The sequence below is a fragment of the Diospyros lotus genome, chromosome 5 (genome assembly GCF_014633365.1).
Source record: "Diospyros lotus cultivar Yz01 chromosome 5, ASM1463336v1, whole genome shotgun sequence".
NCBI classification, from domain to species: Eukaryota; Viridiplantae; Streptophyta; class Magnoliopsida; order Ericales; family Ebenaceae; genus Diospyros; species Diospyros lotus.
Genome location: NC_068342.1, coordinates 13,212,482 through 13,229,838, shown reverse-complemented (window position 1 = coordinate 13,229,838; position 17,357 = coordinate 13,212,482). Strand labels below are relative to the sequence as shown.

General features: G+C 37.1%; 2 protein-coding genes across 2 annotated transcripts in view; one reads left to right on the top strand and one right to left on the bottom strand.

Annotated features, from left to right (window-relative positions):
• The first annotated feature begins 1,110 nt into the window (after positions 1–1,110).
• LOC127801122 (axial regulator YABBY 1) lies at positions 1,111–4,405 on the top strand. The gene is made up of 7 exons (XM_052335987.1): positions 1,111–1,439; positions 1,605–1,757; positions 1,903–2,017; positions 2,998–3,046; positions 3,611–3,686; positions 3,872–3,949; positions 4,077–4,405. Exons 1-7 carry the CDS (start codon positions 1,323–1,325, stop codon positions 4,143–4,145), a joined length of 657 nt encoding a protein of 218 aa, XP_052191947.1. The 5' UTR covers positions 1,111–1,322; the 3' UTR covers positions 4,146–4,405.
• A 5,686-nt stretch (positions 4,406–10,091) lies between these two features.
• Positions 10,092–17,357, bottom strand: part of LOC127802106 (uncharacterized) — a 44,480-nt gene continuing 37,214 nt past the window's right edge. The window contains exons 3-5 of the mRNA XM_052337796.1: positions 11,044–11,113; positions 10,609–10,885; positions 10,092–10,515 (exon numbers count right to left, since the gene is read on the bottom strand). Coding sequence (XP_052193756.1) covers positions 10,092–10,515; positions 10,609–10,885; positions 11,044–11,113 — 771 coding nt within the window. The remainder of the gene's footprint in view (positions 10,516–10,608; positions 10,886–11,043; positions 11,114–17,357) is intronic.

Sequence of the window (17,357 nt, the reverse complement as noted above, 5' to 3'; positions counted from 1 at the left end):
TCTTAATTAATGCTAGGAAAAAAAATAAATAACATCAACACTAATTCAACAAAATTGATATGTACAACCATTCTTCTTGTATTTTTTGTCCACTTGTTTTTTCTTGTCAATCTATATATATAATTATTCATTTGAGATAGTGGGTTCTGTAGTTCACTCATAAAATATGACAGAAATAAAAAATGATGGATAAGAAATTATAAAAAAATTTGGTAAATTTTGTGATGATTATATCACTCAAAAATGGTGAGTTCCCTTTTTTTTTTTACTAATTTTTTCCTAAATGATCCCAGTGGAGGATTAAGTGGCAGCTAGTCAACAAGGCTTTTGTGTGTGTGTGTGTGTGTGTATGTGGGGTGGGGGGATGGATGTATGTATTTCTTCCAACCAGAAAAGAATCTCCCTTTCCTTCACAATAAATATTTAACCGTGGGAGCGATGAAACAGTGTTTGGGGAAGCGAGAAAAAGCTTGAACACTAGACACAGCCCCCTTTCCTATATTAACTGCGAAAACAACAGCTGAATGAGCCAAAACTTGATCACCTCCATGCACACGTCCCTTTCTCACTCCTTTCCCCCACCTCTGCCGCCTCTCTCTCTCTCTCTCTCTCTCTCTCAGACACCCACACACCCATTGGGAATGGCAACCATACATTTCCCTTCCCTTCTGCCATGGCCCATATATATAATACAGCTCGCACGCATGTTACCTATTTGTACGATCCTTATATATAAACAAGAAGATTAATATATATAGGCAACCATGTAAAAATAGAATAATCCATATACACCTAATTAATCAACCATTTTAGAGTATATTACTCAGTTAGATGCTATATCAGTCATGCTATTAAACAAGTGTCTTAAACATTATGAAAGGTAATAACATTTATTAGAAAAATATGATGCTCCAAACGAGAAAAGTCAGAAAAAGAAATGATAGAGAATCATAAACTACTCATATTATTAGCTTTAAAGCAAGAAGGTAACCAAAAGCAACTTAAATTTTAGAAATGGCCATTACTGTGTATTAATTTTAAAAAATAAAGAGCGTGACAAGAAGCACTTTCTGTGCTTTTTTATTCAAAGAACCATTGGTTTTGGGGCTATAAATTCAGTGATCCATAAGAAGCTCTCTCTCTCTCTCTCTCTCTCTCTCTCTGTAGCCTTGCCTTCTATTTATAGCCTTTGATAATCCAACAACATTCAGGAAGATCATATCAAGGTGGTTAATCTATCTATCAAGTCATCGTTCAGTCAATCCATCAATCAATCAATCAAATCAAAAGCCAACAGAAGAAATCAAAAGCCCAAAATCATCATGTCCTCCTCATCATCCGCTTTTTCACCGGACCACCACCACCACCACCACCTCTCTCCCTCCTCCTCCGAGCAGCTCTGTTACGTCCATTGCAACTTCTGCGACACTGTCCTCGCGGTAACACATCGCTTTCTTCCTCTCCCCCTCTTTCCAATGATTCCTTCCTTCTTTATCATCATCATCCGCCTTTTAATTTATACACTTTCTGCTGCTGCTCCATATATACCTCTTTCTATAAATTAATCTCCTTCATTTGATATGGGTTTGTGCTTCTTCTTCTAGGTGAGTGTTCCTTGCTCCATCTTGTTCAAGACCGTGACGGTCCGATGCGGCCACTGCACCAACCTCTTGTCTGTAAACATGCGAGGCCTTCTTCTTCCTGCGGCCAATCAGCTCCATCTTGGCCACACTTTCTTTTCTCCTCAGAATATTCTGGTACGATATCGTTTAGGGTTTCAATATTCAAGTCAGTTTTGTTGTTTCAGGCACTGATTCTGTAACTTCTACATGAATTATATGCTTCTATTTCCTGAGCAACATTTTTAATTTCTGAATTTTTCGCTATTTGTATGGATACTAGGAGGAGATCCGAAGCTCATCTTCAAACCTGTTGATCAATCAGCCCTATGCTACTGAGTCGGCTGCACCGATTCGAGCAGCCGAAGAGCTTCCTAAGCCCCCAGTTGCTAACAGACGTGAGATTATCTACACTAACTAATCTGCTGTGACCAATGCTACTGATTTTTTCATTTTAATTAGTCTATTAGGAATATGCTAATTAATGTGGTATCATAATCAGCCTCATTCAAACAGTTACGGGTTCAGATTTTTTTCAGCCTCATTCAAACAGTTACCGGTTGAGATTTTTTTCTTCTTCATTTTCATCTATATAATATTTTAAGGAAGTCAAGTCATTCAAGACAACTTCAATTAGGCTTTTCTACACACAGTAGTGGCTTTACCAATTAAGAAATCTAGCCTGGAACAACACACATACGTGTTTCGGAAGGTTTACTTCCAAATAGTTTCAAAGTTTAATTGGTCGGCTTCAAGATGGAAGAGTGTTGGCACATTTTCCTTGTACCCCCACATCTTCTAACTCTATTCAAATATATTTGCATCACGAGAAAGCCAATTTTGACTCTGCAACTATAGGTTAGCAGCACTATATCATTGTTCTTCACAGTATTCTTTCCTTTTTTCAAACATGAGTGTTCCACATACCTAACACATACTGTGGAACTCCATGTTAAACACCTGATAAGAATCCGCTAAATACCCAAAATGGTTCTTTAAACTATGTTTAATTTTGATTCTTCTTTTCTTTTTCCATTATCACACAGATGTTTCCATTTTGCAAATAACGTAAAACGGTGAGGAAGAAGGGATTAATAAAAATGAAAAAGTAGAAAAGAAAGCTTTTCAATTAAGTTCTTTTAGTTTCTGTAGTTATAGGGTTGAGCATATTATATTGTTGATTTCTCCCCCGGAAGTTAAGAAACAATAGAATCTGCGAGTACAGAGATTGATAGGGGAGATAGATAAATGCAGATAATGATGAAGTTATGATGGAGAGAGAGAGAGAGAGATAATGAAATCAGAGCTGTAGAAAAAGTCAGGGAAGTGATTTTAATGCTTGTCTGTTAATTTTGTCTCTGTATGTCTGCATATTCAGCTCCGGAGAAAAGACAGAGAGTCCCATCTGCCTACAACCGCTTCATCAAGTAAGTACTGATATTCACGACTTAATCTATGCACATCAATAAAATACCTTTATCTAGTAAAAAAAAAAAAAAACCTTTATGCACATATAACATTTATATATACAGAAATTTTGTAAAACAAATATATCAAATTTATTTTGTATTTAAATTTTTTATTTATATATAATTACCTTATGCTTTCAGTTTTCTCAAATAAGAGTACTTTTATTTCCAGAGAAAAAAAGAGTACCTCTCTTGACATATACATGGTCGTACAGAAAAAAAAGTTGTCTTTTTCTTTTTATGTTCATTTAATTTTGTACTCGTGTCCATTGGTTTTGTTTTTCTTGGATGGGCATATGCCCATTGGTTAAGAGAAGAATTCTAGTTCCAACTTCCAACATTTGTCTATCTATATCATCCAAATAATGGGTGGGAGTATTTCTTTTAAATAATGAATTAGGTTATTAATTTTATGATGCATGGTATTTCTTTAGAGTACCTGAGAATATGAGGAAGAATTAATGACATTGACAGTTATTGCATTGTGTGTGTATATATATATATATATATATGAAACTGCAGGGACGAGATCCAACGCATCAAAGCTGGAAATCCCGATATAAGTCACAGGGAAGCCTTCAGCGCCGCTGCAAAGAACGTAAACACCCAGAAAAGAACTGATCTATGTCTAAATCCTACTCTTGTCTTAGGGTTTTCTGTCGCTTTAACCAAGAAAAACAAGAGCTCAGTTTTTCTTTTTCTTAGATTGGCATTATTCAATTTTTATTCAAATTTTCCTGGCTATTGATTTCTGTGCAAAATTGTTGCTTCTTTTGCTTCCAGTGGGCCCACTTCCCTCACATTCATTTCGGACTTTTGCCTGATCATCAACCCGTGAAGAAGGCCAATGTGCACCAGCAGGTACACAACTGCAAACCCTAGAGCAACTCTCTTTTCCAACATATAAACCCTAGAAAATGCGTACGTATATATATATAACGGATGGGTTTCACAGAATTTCAATATTGAATTTCCTGGATATGTGTAGGAAGGAGAAGATGTTCTGATGAAAGATGGGTTTCTTGGTCCTGCAAATGTTGGGCTATCCCCCTACTAAGAAGTTTGAAGCCTTCCCTCTCTATATTTTTCTTAAGCTTTCTGTCGTTTACGGTTCTTGTACTTGTGAGCTGTCGTTCATGGAGACTTTAAACAGCTTGTGTTACTTGCATGGTTTATGTTGTTAATGGGTGGGTGAGGATTTTGAAGTCTTGAATCCTTGCCAATTATGGACAAGTGATCATTTCCTTGAAAACCTACCTTAACATTAATCTTTTCTAGTACTGTTGATAGCTAGATTTGGATGATATTTGATGATAACTGCTCATGAATTCGTTTTTTCTATTTTCTTGGTTTTCTGCTTCTTTTGCTTATTCAGGTTAATTTCCTTTACTATTATTCCGAAATATCATCAAGGCTTGTTAATGTGAACGTGCATATATTGATATATATGCATGGGCCAAATGGAGACTCATCATGACCTCAAGTTTTCATTAATCATCTAGCTATCTTCATCGTGTTTCTAGAGGGTTTTACACGTAATGTTGAGTTTCTTATCTCGTATGTATCATATTTAGGGTTAAGTATTATTAGCACAAATCTCTCACTAACAGACTCCTCAATAGATTCCTCAACGAATCCTTCATCTAAAGCTATCTAAATATATTTTGAATTTCTATCTTTTAGATAACTGTTTTGTTGTTGTAGATATTGTTAGTTTCCTACTTTCAAGGCCTTGTTTTCTCTATCTCATGTATATATATGTTTAAGCTCAATCAATAAACAACAACAATTCTTATTCAACTCATCAAATCTTTTATGGTATCAGAGCCCTCCTACTTTAAATTAGGTCTCATAATCTTCTGCCATGGCCAAAACCACATCCTTTGCTTCCAATTCAACCTCCAATGCTGTTACCTCATATATCGCCTACCGAATCAAATCATAGCAATCAACGCAGCCACTCAACTTCCTCTTAAACTCACCAAACGTAACTGCCCCTGTTGGAGAGTACAATTTCGATCTCTGTTGTTTGGCTATGATCTTGAGGGTTACGTTGATGGCACATATCCCTGTCCTCCATCCACTATTGCAAATCCAGATGGTCAGCAACATCACCAAATCCTGTGTACCAATTATGGCGATGACAGGACAGTCTTCTCTTTCATGCCATTTTGGCATCTGTGTCTTGTGAATATACATCATGAAATACTCGTACAAATTTTGTCCCAGTTATATATAAATGTTCCTGCAATTAAATAACTTGACATTCGTTCGCTAGAATTGCCTTTGCCCATATCATCATCTGTAGGAAAAGTAATATAAAAAATTAGATGTCAATGGCCAAAACGATTTGTAGTGTTGTCGAGATAGACATTCATGCATGTCTTGGTGTTACTAGAGGAGTCAAATAATAGAACAACAAAGATTGAAAGAGAAGGAAAATTACTGCATGTTTTTTCATAAGTGAATGCCTTCATATAGGCTCTACAATCAACAGCTAAAAACAAGAAAATAGCAATAAACTTAAATATGCGAAACTGATTCCTAAAAACCTGGAACATGTGTACCAAGTATTAACAAACTCCTTCAAACTAGGACAAACTAAGCACACATTATTGAACAAAATAAATAATACTAACTTTTATTCAATAATCCCTCCGTTAAACTAATATTTGTAACATCAGTTTAATGACAATACAAAGCACCCTCCCTTAAATTGGACTTTCCATCATGCAAACTCCAAGCAACTTCCTGAGCATCTGAAATGTAACTAATTTGAGCGCCTTTGTAAAAATGTCGGTAACTTGATATTCACTTCTACAGTAGACAAGATCAATGGTTTCATCTTTTGTAAGATCTCACAGAAAGTGATATCTGACAATGATGTGTTTGCTTCTGCCATGTAGAACATGATTCATTGATAGCTTTATAACTGAGCTATTGTCATAGTAAATGACGATGGTTTCTTCTTGCTTGAAATAAACCTCCTCAAGGATCTTTCGTAGACAAATTGCTTGACAAGCACAATTCGGCTTTTGTGGTTGATAAGGTTACAATCCCTTCACTACAAAAAAAAAAAATTAGGGATTAGCAATGGACAAAATTTATCGCTAAATCCATCTAATTCCGTCTCAAATTATTTAGCAATGAACAAATTAGCGACAGATTTCATTGCGACAGATTTTGATCTATCACTTAAACCGACCTTGCTAATTAGTTAATGAGATTTTCTGCTCCATCACTAATGAATTCCATCTCAAAAGGAAAAATTTCCGTCTTTGATGTCGGTGACAAAATTGATCGCATTTTGTTTTTAGAGACAAAAAAAGATAAGTTTAGAGATATAAGAATTTTTGTCGATAAATTTAGCAACAGAATGTACATCCGTTGCTATATTTTGTGACGTAATGTTTTTTGTCTCTAAACTTAGAGCTGAATGTACATTCCATCACTAAATTTAGTGACAGAATGTTGTTCCATCTCTAATCTTAGAGATGGAAACAAGATTCTATGTCTAATCTCGAAATCCATTACGTCTCTAAAATGGGCCTTCCGTCTTTGATTCCTAGCTTTGTCAAAAAAGCCCAAAAATGACTCAAAAATGTCAGATTCAAAACTTGTTAAAAAATAATATCCATAATACCAAACTCCAATCACACTAGTAATCTACAAAATATTCAAATTACTCCAAATACACAAAGTTATTAATTAAATAAAGTATCATTACAAATATTCAAATTACACAACAAATACATCATCTATAGTCATCAACTCATCATCTTACCAATGAGTGTTGTTTGTTGGGTCATGATGAGTTGGATCGATTGGGTCAGATGGAGCGACTCACTAACATGGAACCATTGGAGGGGTGGAAGTTGGTGAAGGACAACTTGGGGGCATCTGTAACGCCCCGTTTTTCCAGAACGTGCATTACCTTGAGATTTCAGAATTTTTTTTTAATTTTTTTTTTAAGATCATATACACAACATAAGCCTCTCGACATACAAACCTTCATCACATCAGCGAAAGCAAGATCGAAACCTCAATGATATATAACTGACAATTCCTTTTACAATAACCAAATCGATGTTTCACATGAAAATATCAAAATATTACATAACCTTTGAATATCATAATCATAGACAAAAACCTATGAAAACTAAACATAGCAGCTACATCTCGATGACATTCTTTCCCTTGGCGCCACTGCTTTCACTTGGAACGTTTGAATATTTCAGGGACATAGTCCAAATTAGATGTTGAATCATCTAGTGAGAGTTCAAAAATATTTTCATACAGATATACAAAATCATATATAAAACCGATAAATCCTGACATGACCCAGCCTAAGAGAATCCCACATAGCACTTAGTTCTAACTGGGGAAAATTCAATCTCTCTAAGGCGACACGACCACATCGACCCATTGGCAACCACAATCCTGCTTAAAAGGGACAACCTCAACATATGAACTCGGGAACCACCCCATTGTCATTGTTAGGCATTACACTCCCACTCAAAATGCATTCCAAAACCCAACGTAACCCTAGCCTCAAGAGTATCACATCAACACTTTGCTCGGAATCAACGACACCTCGATATTAATGCTATCGCTCAAAGGAACCTGGGGTGGTGTCCACTCTCAGCCCCACCACTTGAGCCAACATCCGGGATGGTGTCCACTCTCAGCCCCGCCACTTAGGTACTATAGGGTGAAGTCCGTTTCAGCCCCGTCCCAAGTGGGTTACATAGCAATAATCCTGGGCACGCATCCAGAGTGCTGTCACTCGAGGGTCACGTGTACAGGATTACAACCCATGTCCCACATGGATAACACAACATGCTAATGTCGAAAAATCATAACATGCATAAAATCAACATCTCAATGTATGCAATTTACCGTACGAAATTTAATACATGTGTAAATAATCATTTGGAAAACCATCAATAACCTTAGCCATAGGAATGTACACTCACAGTAAACCATTCATATGCCACAAATGAGTTTTTCGATAGAACCACTCACCTTGAATGTATTCGGATTGCCTCGATCCTTGTGCACTGCCTCGATTCTCGTGCCAGACGTACTATAACTCAACCTTGAGCCTCAACGATACCCTAGACATCGTATGCATTCAAAGGGAAATCAATATCTATTTTCCCAATTTTCTCATTATTTTTCTCTAATTTCTTCTTATTTCTCTTGATAATTTCAAGTAAATACCTCTTCACGCATTTTTTCTAAATTTTTCTCCAAAAAAATTCATAAAACAATATTTATAAGCCTATGGAATTTTCTGGAAATTTTTCAGATTTTTCTCCTATTTTTTCAAATTTCCATAATTACTTTTCCTTGAGAAAATTTATTTCTCATTGATTTACTTCGAATATACTTCAAGAAAAATCACCATAACTCATAAAATAAATTCCTTATCCTTCTGGAATTTTTTCATAATTTTATAAAAATCCCTCATATTTATTTTCCATTTACCTTTCCTTTCAAAAATCTAAAATAATTATCTCCTCGAGAAATTTTCAAGATAAAAATTCATCAAAATAAACTATTCATTTTCCTTGAATTTTTGGACATTTTTTCATAATTTTATTTCCTTTCTTCTCGAATTTTCTATATTTTTAACATTTAAAAAATACAAAAAATACCTCTGGCCATCTTCTCCAGCGACGGCACACCGAAAAATTGAAGCGATGACACCAGGCTGCTCCTCTCCCTTAGTCAATCCCAATGGTACCTATCTTGGTCGAAAAAAACCACTAAAAACCCTCCGACAATTCTTTTAACAATAACATCTTTTATTAAAAAATAACTATAATCTAATACACCATTTCTTTTAAATATCTAAATTCCAAGGTGCTCCATACCGACAATTCAAATTTCAGCCTAAACCAAAGCTGTATCGAAAATTAACTCCAATCCAATTTCTTTTGATACTAAAAATCCTATCTCGGGAGGCTTAGTAACAACATGTTATTTTCCTTTGAAATCTCAGTCTCGAGACATTCCCTGCAGCTAATTCGGCAATTTATTTTATTATCAAAGCATTTTTCGGTAATTTAAACTCATCCAAATTACATGACGACCTCAAGCAGATATGGGGTATTACATTCTCCCCCCCTTAAAGAAATTTCGTCCTCGAAATTTTGCACTTGACATATTACATCATTGATATTGATACAACTTTCAATTGAAATGTCCTAAATACCTCAATCAAATATCAATTATCCCAATTAGCTTTTATTAAACGCCCATTATTTATTAGGTACGACATGTTTCTCACAAAATTTCCCATTGCAGTTCATTTACAGGTAGTTACACATCTCCCTAAAATGATCTATATCACTTGATATTACCACAATTTTCTTGCCGTAATCATTTCTATTTGCATCTTCAAGAGATCCTAAATCAATCCATCAAAATATCTTTCTAGCTGATCCTTAAAATAACGTTCTACATCACCCACTTAATCATTTGATTCTCTAATCAACGCCCTATATCAGGCTTAACCCTTTCAGGTAGCATGGTTATAATCAATGTTTGGTAGGCAACACTTGATTCATATAATCAAAATTTCTCATTAACAAGATTCGCATGCTCTTATCGTCCTGAATTTCGGTGTCCTAAACCTTAAACCTTAACCTTATCCCTAGACCTAATTTCCGAGTTTACTTCCAAGCTAATGCATATGCTATGATCATGAAAAAATCAATCTGAATTAAATTGACATACCTTTGGTCATTATCGAATGGGTCTCTTCGTTATCTCTTGCCAAGCCAGGGTAGACCTCTTCGTTCTCTTTTGCTAGGCAATAGACTCGTCCGATACGAGGTCCTGGCGTCATGTTTACCTTCCTGGGTTGATCCATCTTTTGTCTTTTCGGACATTCACTAGCGTAGTGACCGGGTTGATTGCATGAGTAGCATGTGATCCCCATTCGATTCCCAGTCGGAGGTGCCTCTTTATTCTTAGGGAAATCCTTCTCCTTATGTCATTTTCCGCCGCATGAAAAACACGTAATGTACCCTTGAGAACAATTTCTTCCTGGGTGTTCTTTATTGCATCGAGGACACAGTTTGCTATCTTTGAAATTTTTCCCACCTGACTTATGCTCCGTGCCTTTCGAATCTCTTTTCTTTTCATCAGATCTTATCAGTCCTGCACGCAATAGGTTCATCTCGGTGGTCAGAGCCCTGTCCAGCGCCTCGTTGTAAGTGCTAATGGTACATGAGCTAAGAGCTTGTTGTAGACCCACCTTTAATCCACCCACAAATTTTTGTGTCTTCTGCCACTCATCGGCTTCATACATAGGCAGGAATCTAATTAGTTGGGTAAACTTGACATCATATTGAGTTACTGACATCTCATCAGTCTGCCTCAACTTCATGAATTCCCAAGTCTTCTCTTCCTTACAGCTTTGGGGAAAGTACTTAGCATTGAAAACTTCTTTGAATGCTTCCCAGGTTATCGGTTGAGCTTGTCTCGATCTTGGATCTTACGCTGCTTGCCTGGGTGTCCTTTGCAGTGCCCGCTTAGTTGATTGCCACCATCTTCCAACTTCTTCTTCTAGCATGAATGTGGCACAGTTGACCTTCTCCTCATCACCACATTGCAAATGCTGGAGTAGCTTCTTGGTTTGCTCCATCCAGTACTCAGCTGCACTAGGGTCATCTCCCGTTTTTCCTCTAAACACCGGGGGTCTTTGCTGACGATACTGATCCAGCATATGGGGGTGCGCCTTGGCTGCTCGTTCCTCGATACATGTGTCAGCACGCCCTCTAAGATCTGCTCCATTCGATCAAGTCTACTCTCACTAGGACCTAATTGCTCTTCTTGTCTTCTACCGCTCGTGGCGCGATTCGTCGAACGACTACGGTGATTACTCGTAGCGGAATTCGTAGAGTGACTATGGCGACTACTCGTGGTGTGACTCACAGAGAGACCTCGATGACTGCTACTACCACTTTCATCATTTCGTTCTTTGAGGTTCGTGATTCTTTGAGTCTTCACCATCTGAAAAAGGAAAACACTGACACTTTCTTAGAGGTAACCTTAATTATTAGAATCCTTAGACTCTATTTTCAATAACACTAACTGAACCATCCTAGGTTTCTCATTTCCTTAGGATCCATGGTAAATACCAAATCATTCTAATACTCGAATCTCAATGATTCATATCACCTATTTACAAACTTATCTTGATAGCTAGATTATGTCACATCAGACAAACCATTACTATCTTAGTCATTCTCAATTTCTACTAGTACCCCTGAGTCTCCAATCGGGGTTTTTGCTAGTTTGCTCTAATACCAACTATAATGCCCCATTTTCCCAGAACGTTCATTATCTCGAGATTTCAGAATTTTTTTTTTTTTTTTTTTAAGATCATATACACAACATAAGCCTCTCGACATACATACCTTCATCATAGTCATTTCCCGACAATCCTGATCGTACCTTTTCAGCATATCAAAATTTAATAATTAATAGACTAAGACAGGTATTATCAATCACATGAGTGAAAGCAAGATCAAAACCTCAATGATATATAACTGATAATTCCTTTTACAATAACCAAATCGATGTTTCACATGAAAATATCAAAATATTACATAACCTCTGAACATCGTAATCATAAACAAAAACCTACGAAAACTAAACATAGCAGCTACATCTTGATGACATTCTTTCCCGTGGCGCCATTCCTTTCACCTGGAACATTTGAATATTCCAAAAAACATAGTCCAAATTAGATGCTGAATCATCTAGTGAGAGTTCAAAAATATTTTCATACAGATATACAAAATCATATATAAAACCGACAAATCCTGACATGACCCAACCTAAGAGAATCCCACATAGCACTTAGCCCTAATTGGGGAAAATGCAATCTCTCTAAGGTGACACGACCACATCGACCCATTGGCAACCACAATCCTGCTTAAAAGGGACAACCTCGACATATGAACTCGGGAACCACCCCATTGTCATTGTTAGACATTACGTTCCCACTCAAAATGCATTCCAAAACCCAACGTAATCCTAGCCTCAAGAGTATCACATCAGTACTATGCTCGGAATCAACGACACCTCGGTATTAATGCTATCGCTCAAAGGAACCTGTGGTGGTGTCCACTCTCAGCCCCACCACTTGAGCCAACATCTAAGGTGGTGTCCACTCTCAGCCCCCCCACTTAGGTACCGTAGGGTGAAGTCCGTCTCAGCCCCGTCCCAAGTAGGTCACATAGCAATAATCCTCGGCACGCATCCCGAGTGCTGTCACTCGAGGGCCACGTCATAGGATTACAACCCACGTCCCACATGGACAACACAACATGCCAATGCTGAAAAATCATAACATGCATAAAATCAACATCTCAATGTGTGCAATTTACCATACGAAATTTAATACATGTGTAAATAATCATTTGGAAAACCATCAATAACCTTAGCCATGGAAATGTACACTCACAGTAAACCATTCATATGCCACAAACGAGTTTTTCGATAGAACCACTCACCTTGAATGTATTCGGATTGCCTCGATCCTTGTGTACTGCCTCGATTCTCGTGCCAGGCGTATTATAACTCAACCTTGAGCCTTAATGATACCCTAAACATCGTATGCATTCAAAGGGAAAACAATATCGATTTTCCCAATTTTTTCATTATTTTTCTTTAATTTCTTCCTATTTTTCTCTCGATAATTTCAAGTAAATACCTCTTCAAGCATTTTTTCTAAATTTTTCTCCACAACAATTCATAAAAAAATATTTACAAGCCTATGGAAGTTTCTGGAAATTTTCCAGATTTTTCTCCTATTTTCTCAAATTTTCATAATTACTTTTCCTTGAGAAAATTTATTTCTCATTGATTTCCTTCAAATATACTTCAATAAAAATCACCATAACTCATAAAATAAATTCCTTATCCTTATGGAATTTTTTAAGAATTTTATAAAATTCCCTCATATTTATTTTCCATTTACCTTTCCCTTCCAAAATCCAAAATAATTATCTCCTCAAGAAATGTTCAGGATAAAAATTCATCAAAATAAACTATTCATTTTCCTTGAATTTATGGATATTTTTCCATAATTTTATTTCCTTTAATTCTATTTTTTCTCAAATTTTCTATATTTTCAGCATTTAAAAAATAAAAAAAATACTTCCGGTCATCTTCTCCGGTAACGGCACACCGGAAAATTGAAGCGACGACACCAGGATACTCCTCTCCCTTAGTTGATCCCAATGGTACCCAGTTTGGTCGGAAAAAACCACCGGAAGCCCTCCGATTTGGCCGAAAACCGCCCACTGACAAGTTAGATACTGATATTTTCCTTTGAAATCTCAGTCTTGAGACATTCCCTGCAGCTAATTCGACAATTTATTTTTTTATCAAACCATTTTTTGGTATTTTAAACTCATCCAAATTACATGACGACCTCAAGCAGATATGGGGTATTACAGCATCCGGTTGAACCCCAAGTGCTGGAAAATGGATTGTATTATCTTTTGTTATGACTACACCTCACCGACAAGTTAGAGACTGTTTGGCACATAATGTCTGTAATACCCTAAGATATCATAAATAATAATTGTAATTTTGATATTTTAAGACCCTAGAGAAATTAGTAGAATTTAGTGTTTATCGGTAAATTTAATAGGGTAAGGTATATTTATATTGTAAATAAATTTATTCATTTATATTGTAAAAGGTATATAGTTTAATCATAGTTAAAATATCAGAAATTATATTATGCATTTTTAATCATAGTTAAATTGTATGGTTTAATCATAGTTAAAATATCATAAATTATATAGATATTATGTATTAAATTGGGCTTTTCTTGCAAATAATACTGCCCGTATATATATGTATATATATGTATATATGTATATTAAAAGAAAAATTAGAAAAAAAAAAAATCAGAGTAGGCGCGCGGCCATGCTTTGGCCGCGCCTGCAACAAGGTATCAGAGAGAGGGGGCATTTAGGGTGAAATGGCCATCGGGATGGCTTCTAGGACGCGTGGCGCCCTTGATGGGACAAGTCACGTCGAGTTTGGGCTATAAATAGTCGAGTTCGAGCGAGGCTATTCATCCGAAACTTTTAGTTCATAGATTGGGCGTTTGGGGCAGCGTTTGAGAGATTTGTGAGTGGGGTTTTGGTCCTTGCGTCGTGGGCTAGATTTTTGGAGCATTTGGTGGCCAACGGAGCAGAGGAGAAGGAGAATCAAGCCTCGCCGAAAAATCGTGACTTCGTCGGAGCCAACGTTTCATCAAGCAAATCAAGGTACTTTTAGTTGTTTTTTTTTTTTTTTTATTTCTAAGGCCATATTCGGGTTGGGGGGGTTGGAAATAAGGGGAAGTGAAGCTTCTTTTGATCCTCGGAGGCTCGGCACAGTCGTCGATGGCGAAATGGCCGCCGGAGAAGACGACCCAGGAGGGGTCGGGCACGTGGCCGCACACACCAGTGCTTGAGGAAGTGGCGCATGGGCCGCACGCACCCGCCAGGTATGAAAATAAAAAATAAAGAAAGAAAAGAAAAGAAAAGAAAAGAAAAGAAGTCCCAACTTCAAGAGCTGTTTCCACCCCAAAGAGAGATCGAGTTTTAAATAGAAATTGTACCGGGGTTAAGTTCGGTTTCCATATAAAATGGCCCCCGCAGAATTAAGAGAATTAAAGGCCCAATTTCAAGAGCTATTAGGGAAAGGGGTTCATCAGACCAAGCATGTCGCCATGGGGTGCGCCAGTGCTTTTTATTAAGAAAAAGGATGGGAGTTTGAGGATGTGTATAGATTATCGGCAGCTGAACAAGATAACTGTTAAGAATAAGTACCCACTCTCCAGAATAGAAAAGCTGTTTGACCAATTACAAGGAGCTAAAGTCTTCTCGAAAATTGATCTAAGATTAGGGTACTACCAATTGAGGATCAAGGCAGATGATGTGCCTAAGACAGCTTTTCGTTCTCGATATGGGCACTACGAATTTATGGTGATGCCGTTCGGGCTAACCAATGCCCCAACAGCTTTTATGGATACCATTAACTGAGTTTTCAAATCATTTTCGAACAAGTTCGTGATCGTGTTTATAGACGACATACTGATATACTCTTCCTCGAAAGAGGAGCACGAGTCACATTTAAGGGTGGTATTACAAACGTTGCAAAAACATAAGCTGTATGCCAAATTCTCGAAATGTGAATTTTGGTTATACCAAGTGGCATTTTTAGGTCATGTTATATCGGCCGAAGGAATATCGGTCAATCCGTTAAAGATAGCTTCTGTGAAGAATTGGAAGCAACCTCAGTCTGTTACAGAAGTTAAGAGTTTCTTGGGATTAGCTGGGTATTATAAAAAATTCGTGGAAGGATTTTCCAGGATCGCAACGCCCTTCACCAGGTTAACCTAGAAGGGGGTGAAGTTCGATTGGAACGAGCGGTGCGAAGAAAGTTTTCAAACGCTTAAAAATAAACTCACAACCGCTCTAGTATGGCTATGCCAAACGGATCAGGAGGATTTATAGTGTACACCGACGCCTCAAGAAACAGTTTGGGATGTGTGCTGATGCAGCACGGTAAGGTCATTGCCTATGGGTCCCGACAACTTAAGAACGACGACCAAAATTACCCGACCCATGATTTGGAGCTGGCCGCGGTGGTGTTCGCCTTAAAGATTTGGAGATATTATTTATATGGTGAGAAGTTCAAAATTTTTACTGATCACAAAAGCCTACAATACATATTCTCACAGAAAGAATTGAACATGAGGCAACGGAGATGGATGGAGCTGTTAAAAGATTATAACTTCACTATCCAATACCATCCAGGTAAAGCTAACGTTATGGCTGATGCCTTAAGCAGGAAAGAAACCACTTATGTGGCTGGAATAATGGTATCTGAGTGGAAGCTAGTTGAGGCTTTTAGTTTGATGACAGTAGGAGTAGTATCCTGAGGTAACTTTGCCTACGCAACTAGTCTCACACTGCAACTAGAATTAATGGATCAAATACAACAGATTATCTAAATCTGCTCATTTTCTGGCTATGAAAGTAGGCCAACCAATCAGCAAGTTAGCTTAGCCATATCTTAACGAGATTGTCCGATTGCATGGAGTGCATATAAGTATTGTGTCAGACCGCAACCCAAGGTTCACTTCTAGGTTTTGGGGAAGCTTGCAAAAGTGTTTAGGTACTCGGCTTAGGCTAAGTACAGCCTATCATCCCCATACTGATGGTCAATCAGAAAGTATCATTCAAACCTTAGAAGATATGCTGCGAGCCTATGCTATTGACTTCCCAGGAAGCTGGGAGGAACATTTACCATTGGTAGAGTTCGCTTATAATAACAGCTATCACAGCAGCATTGGAATGGCTCCATATGAAGCTTTATACAGACGAAAATGTAGGTCCCCGATATGCTGAACTGAGGTAGGTGAACGTCAAATCTTGGGACTCGAGATAGTTCAGGAAACGTCATAGAAGATAAAGATCATTCGGGAAAGAATCAAGGAAGCTCAGGATCGTCAAAAATCCTACGCAGATACTAGAAGAAGGAATTTAGAGTTCCAAGTTGGTGACAAAGTGTATCTAAATATATCGCCACTAAGAATGGTAACTCGAAGCAATAAAAAAAAGAGCAAGTTAAGTTCCAGGTATATAGGTCCATATGATATAGTGGAAAGAATTGAATCAGTCGCTTATCGACTCGTTCTACTCCTGGCCCTATCAAACCTTCACGATGTATTTCATATATTGCAACTCCGTAAGCATGAGCCAGATCCCTCTCAAGTAATGCCAACCGAGACTGTCAAGGTTCAAGAAAATCTTTCGTACGTTGAGAAACAGGTTAAAATTTTGGATCGTAGGGATCAAGTTCTGAGAAACAAGTTAATTCCCCTTGTGCAAGTTCTGTGGAGAAACCCGGTGAGTAAAGAGATAACTTGGGAATGGGAAGAAGACATGAAGATTAATTTTCCATACCTATTTGAGATTCCTATAGTCAGAATGAGCGAAAAATGATCAAATTTTGAGGACGAAATTTTTGTAAGGAATGGAGAATGTAATACCCTAAGACATTGTAAATAATAATCGTAATTTTGATATTTTAAGACCCTAGAGAAATTAGTAGAATTTTAGTGTTTATCGGTAAATTTAATAGGGTAAGGTATATTTATATTATAAATTTATTTATTTATTTATATTGTAAAAAGTATATAGTTTAATCATAGTTAAAATACCATAAATTATATAGATAT

Excerpts from the sequence above, each read along its gene's own strand:
- LOC127801122 (XM_052335987.1), top strand. The coding sequence starts at position 1,323 with ATGTCCTCCTCATCATCCGCTTTTTCACCGGACCACCACCACCACCAC. Across the intron at positions 1,440-1,604 it reads TCTGCGACACTGTCCTCGCG|GTGAGTGTTCCTTGCTCCAT; the intron begins GTAACACATCGC and ends TTCTTCTTCTAG. Across the intron at positions 1,758-1,902 it reads TTTCTCCTCAGAATATTCTG|GAGGAGATCCGAAGCTCATC; the intron begins GTACGATATCGT and ends TATGGATACTAG.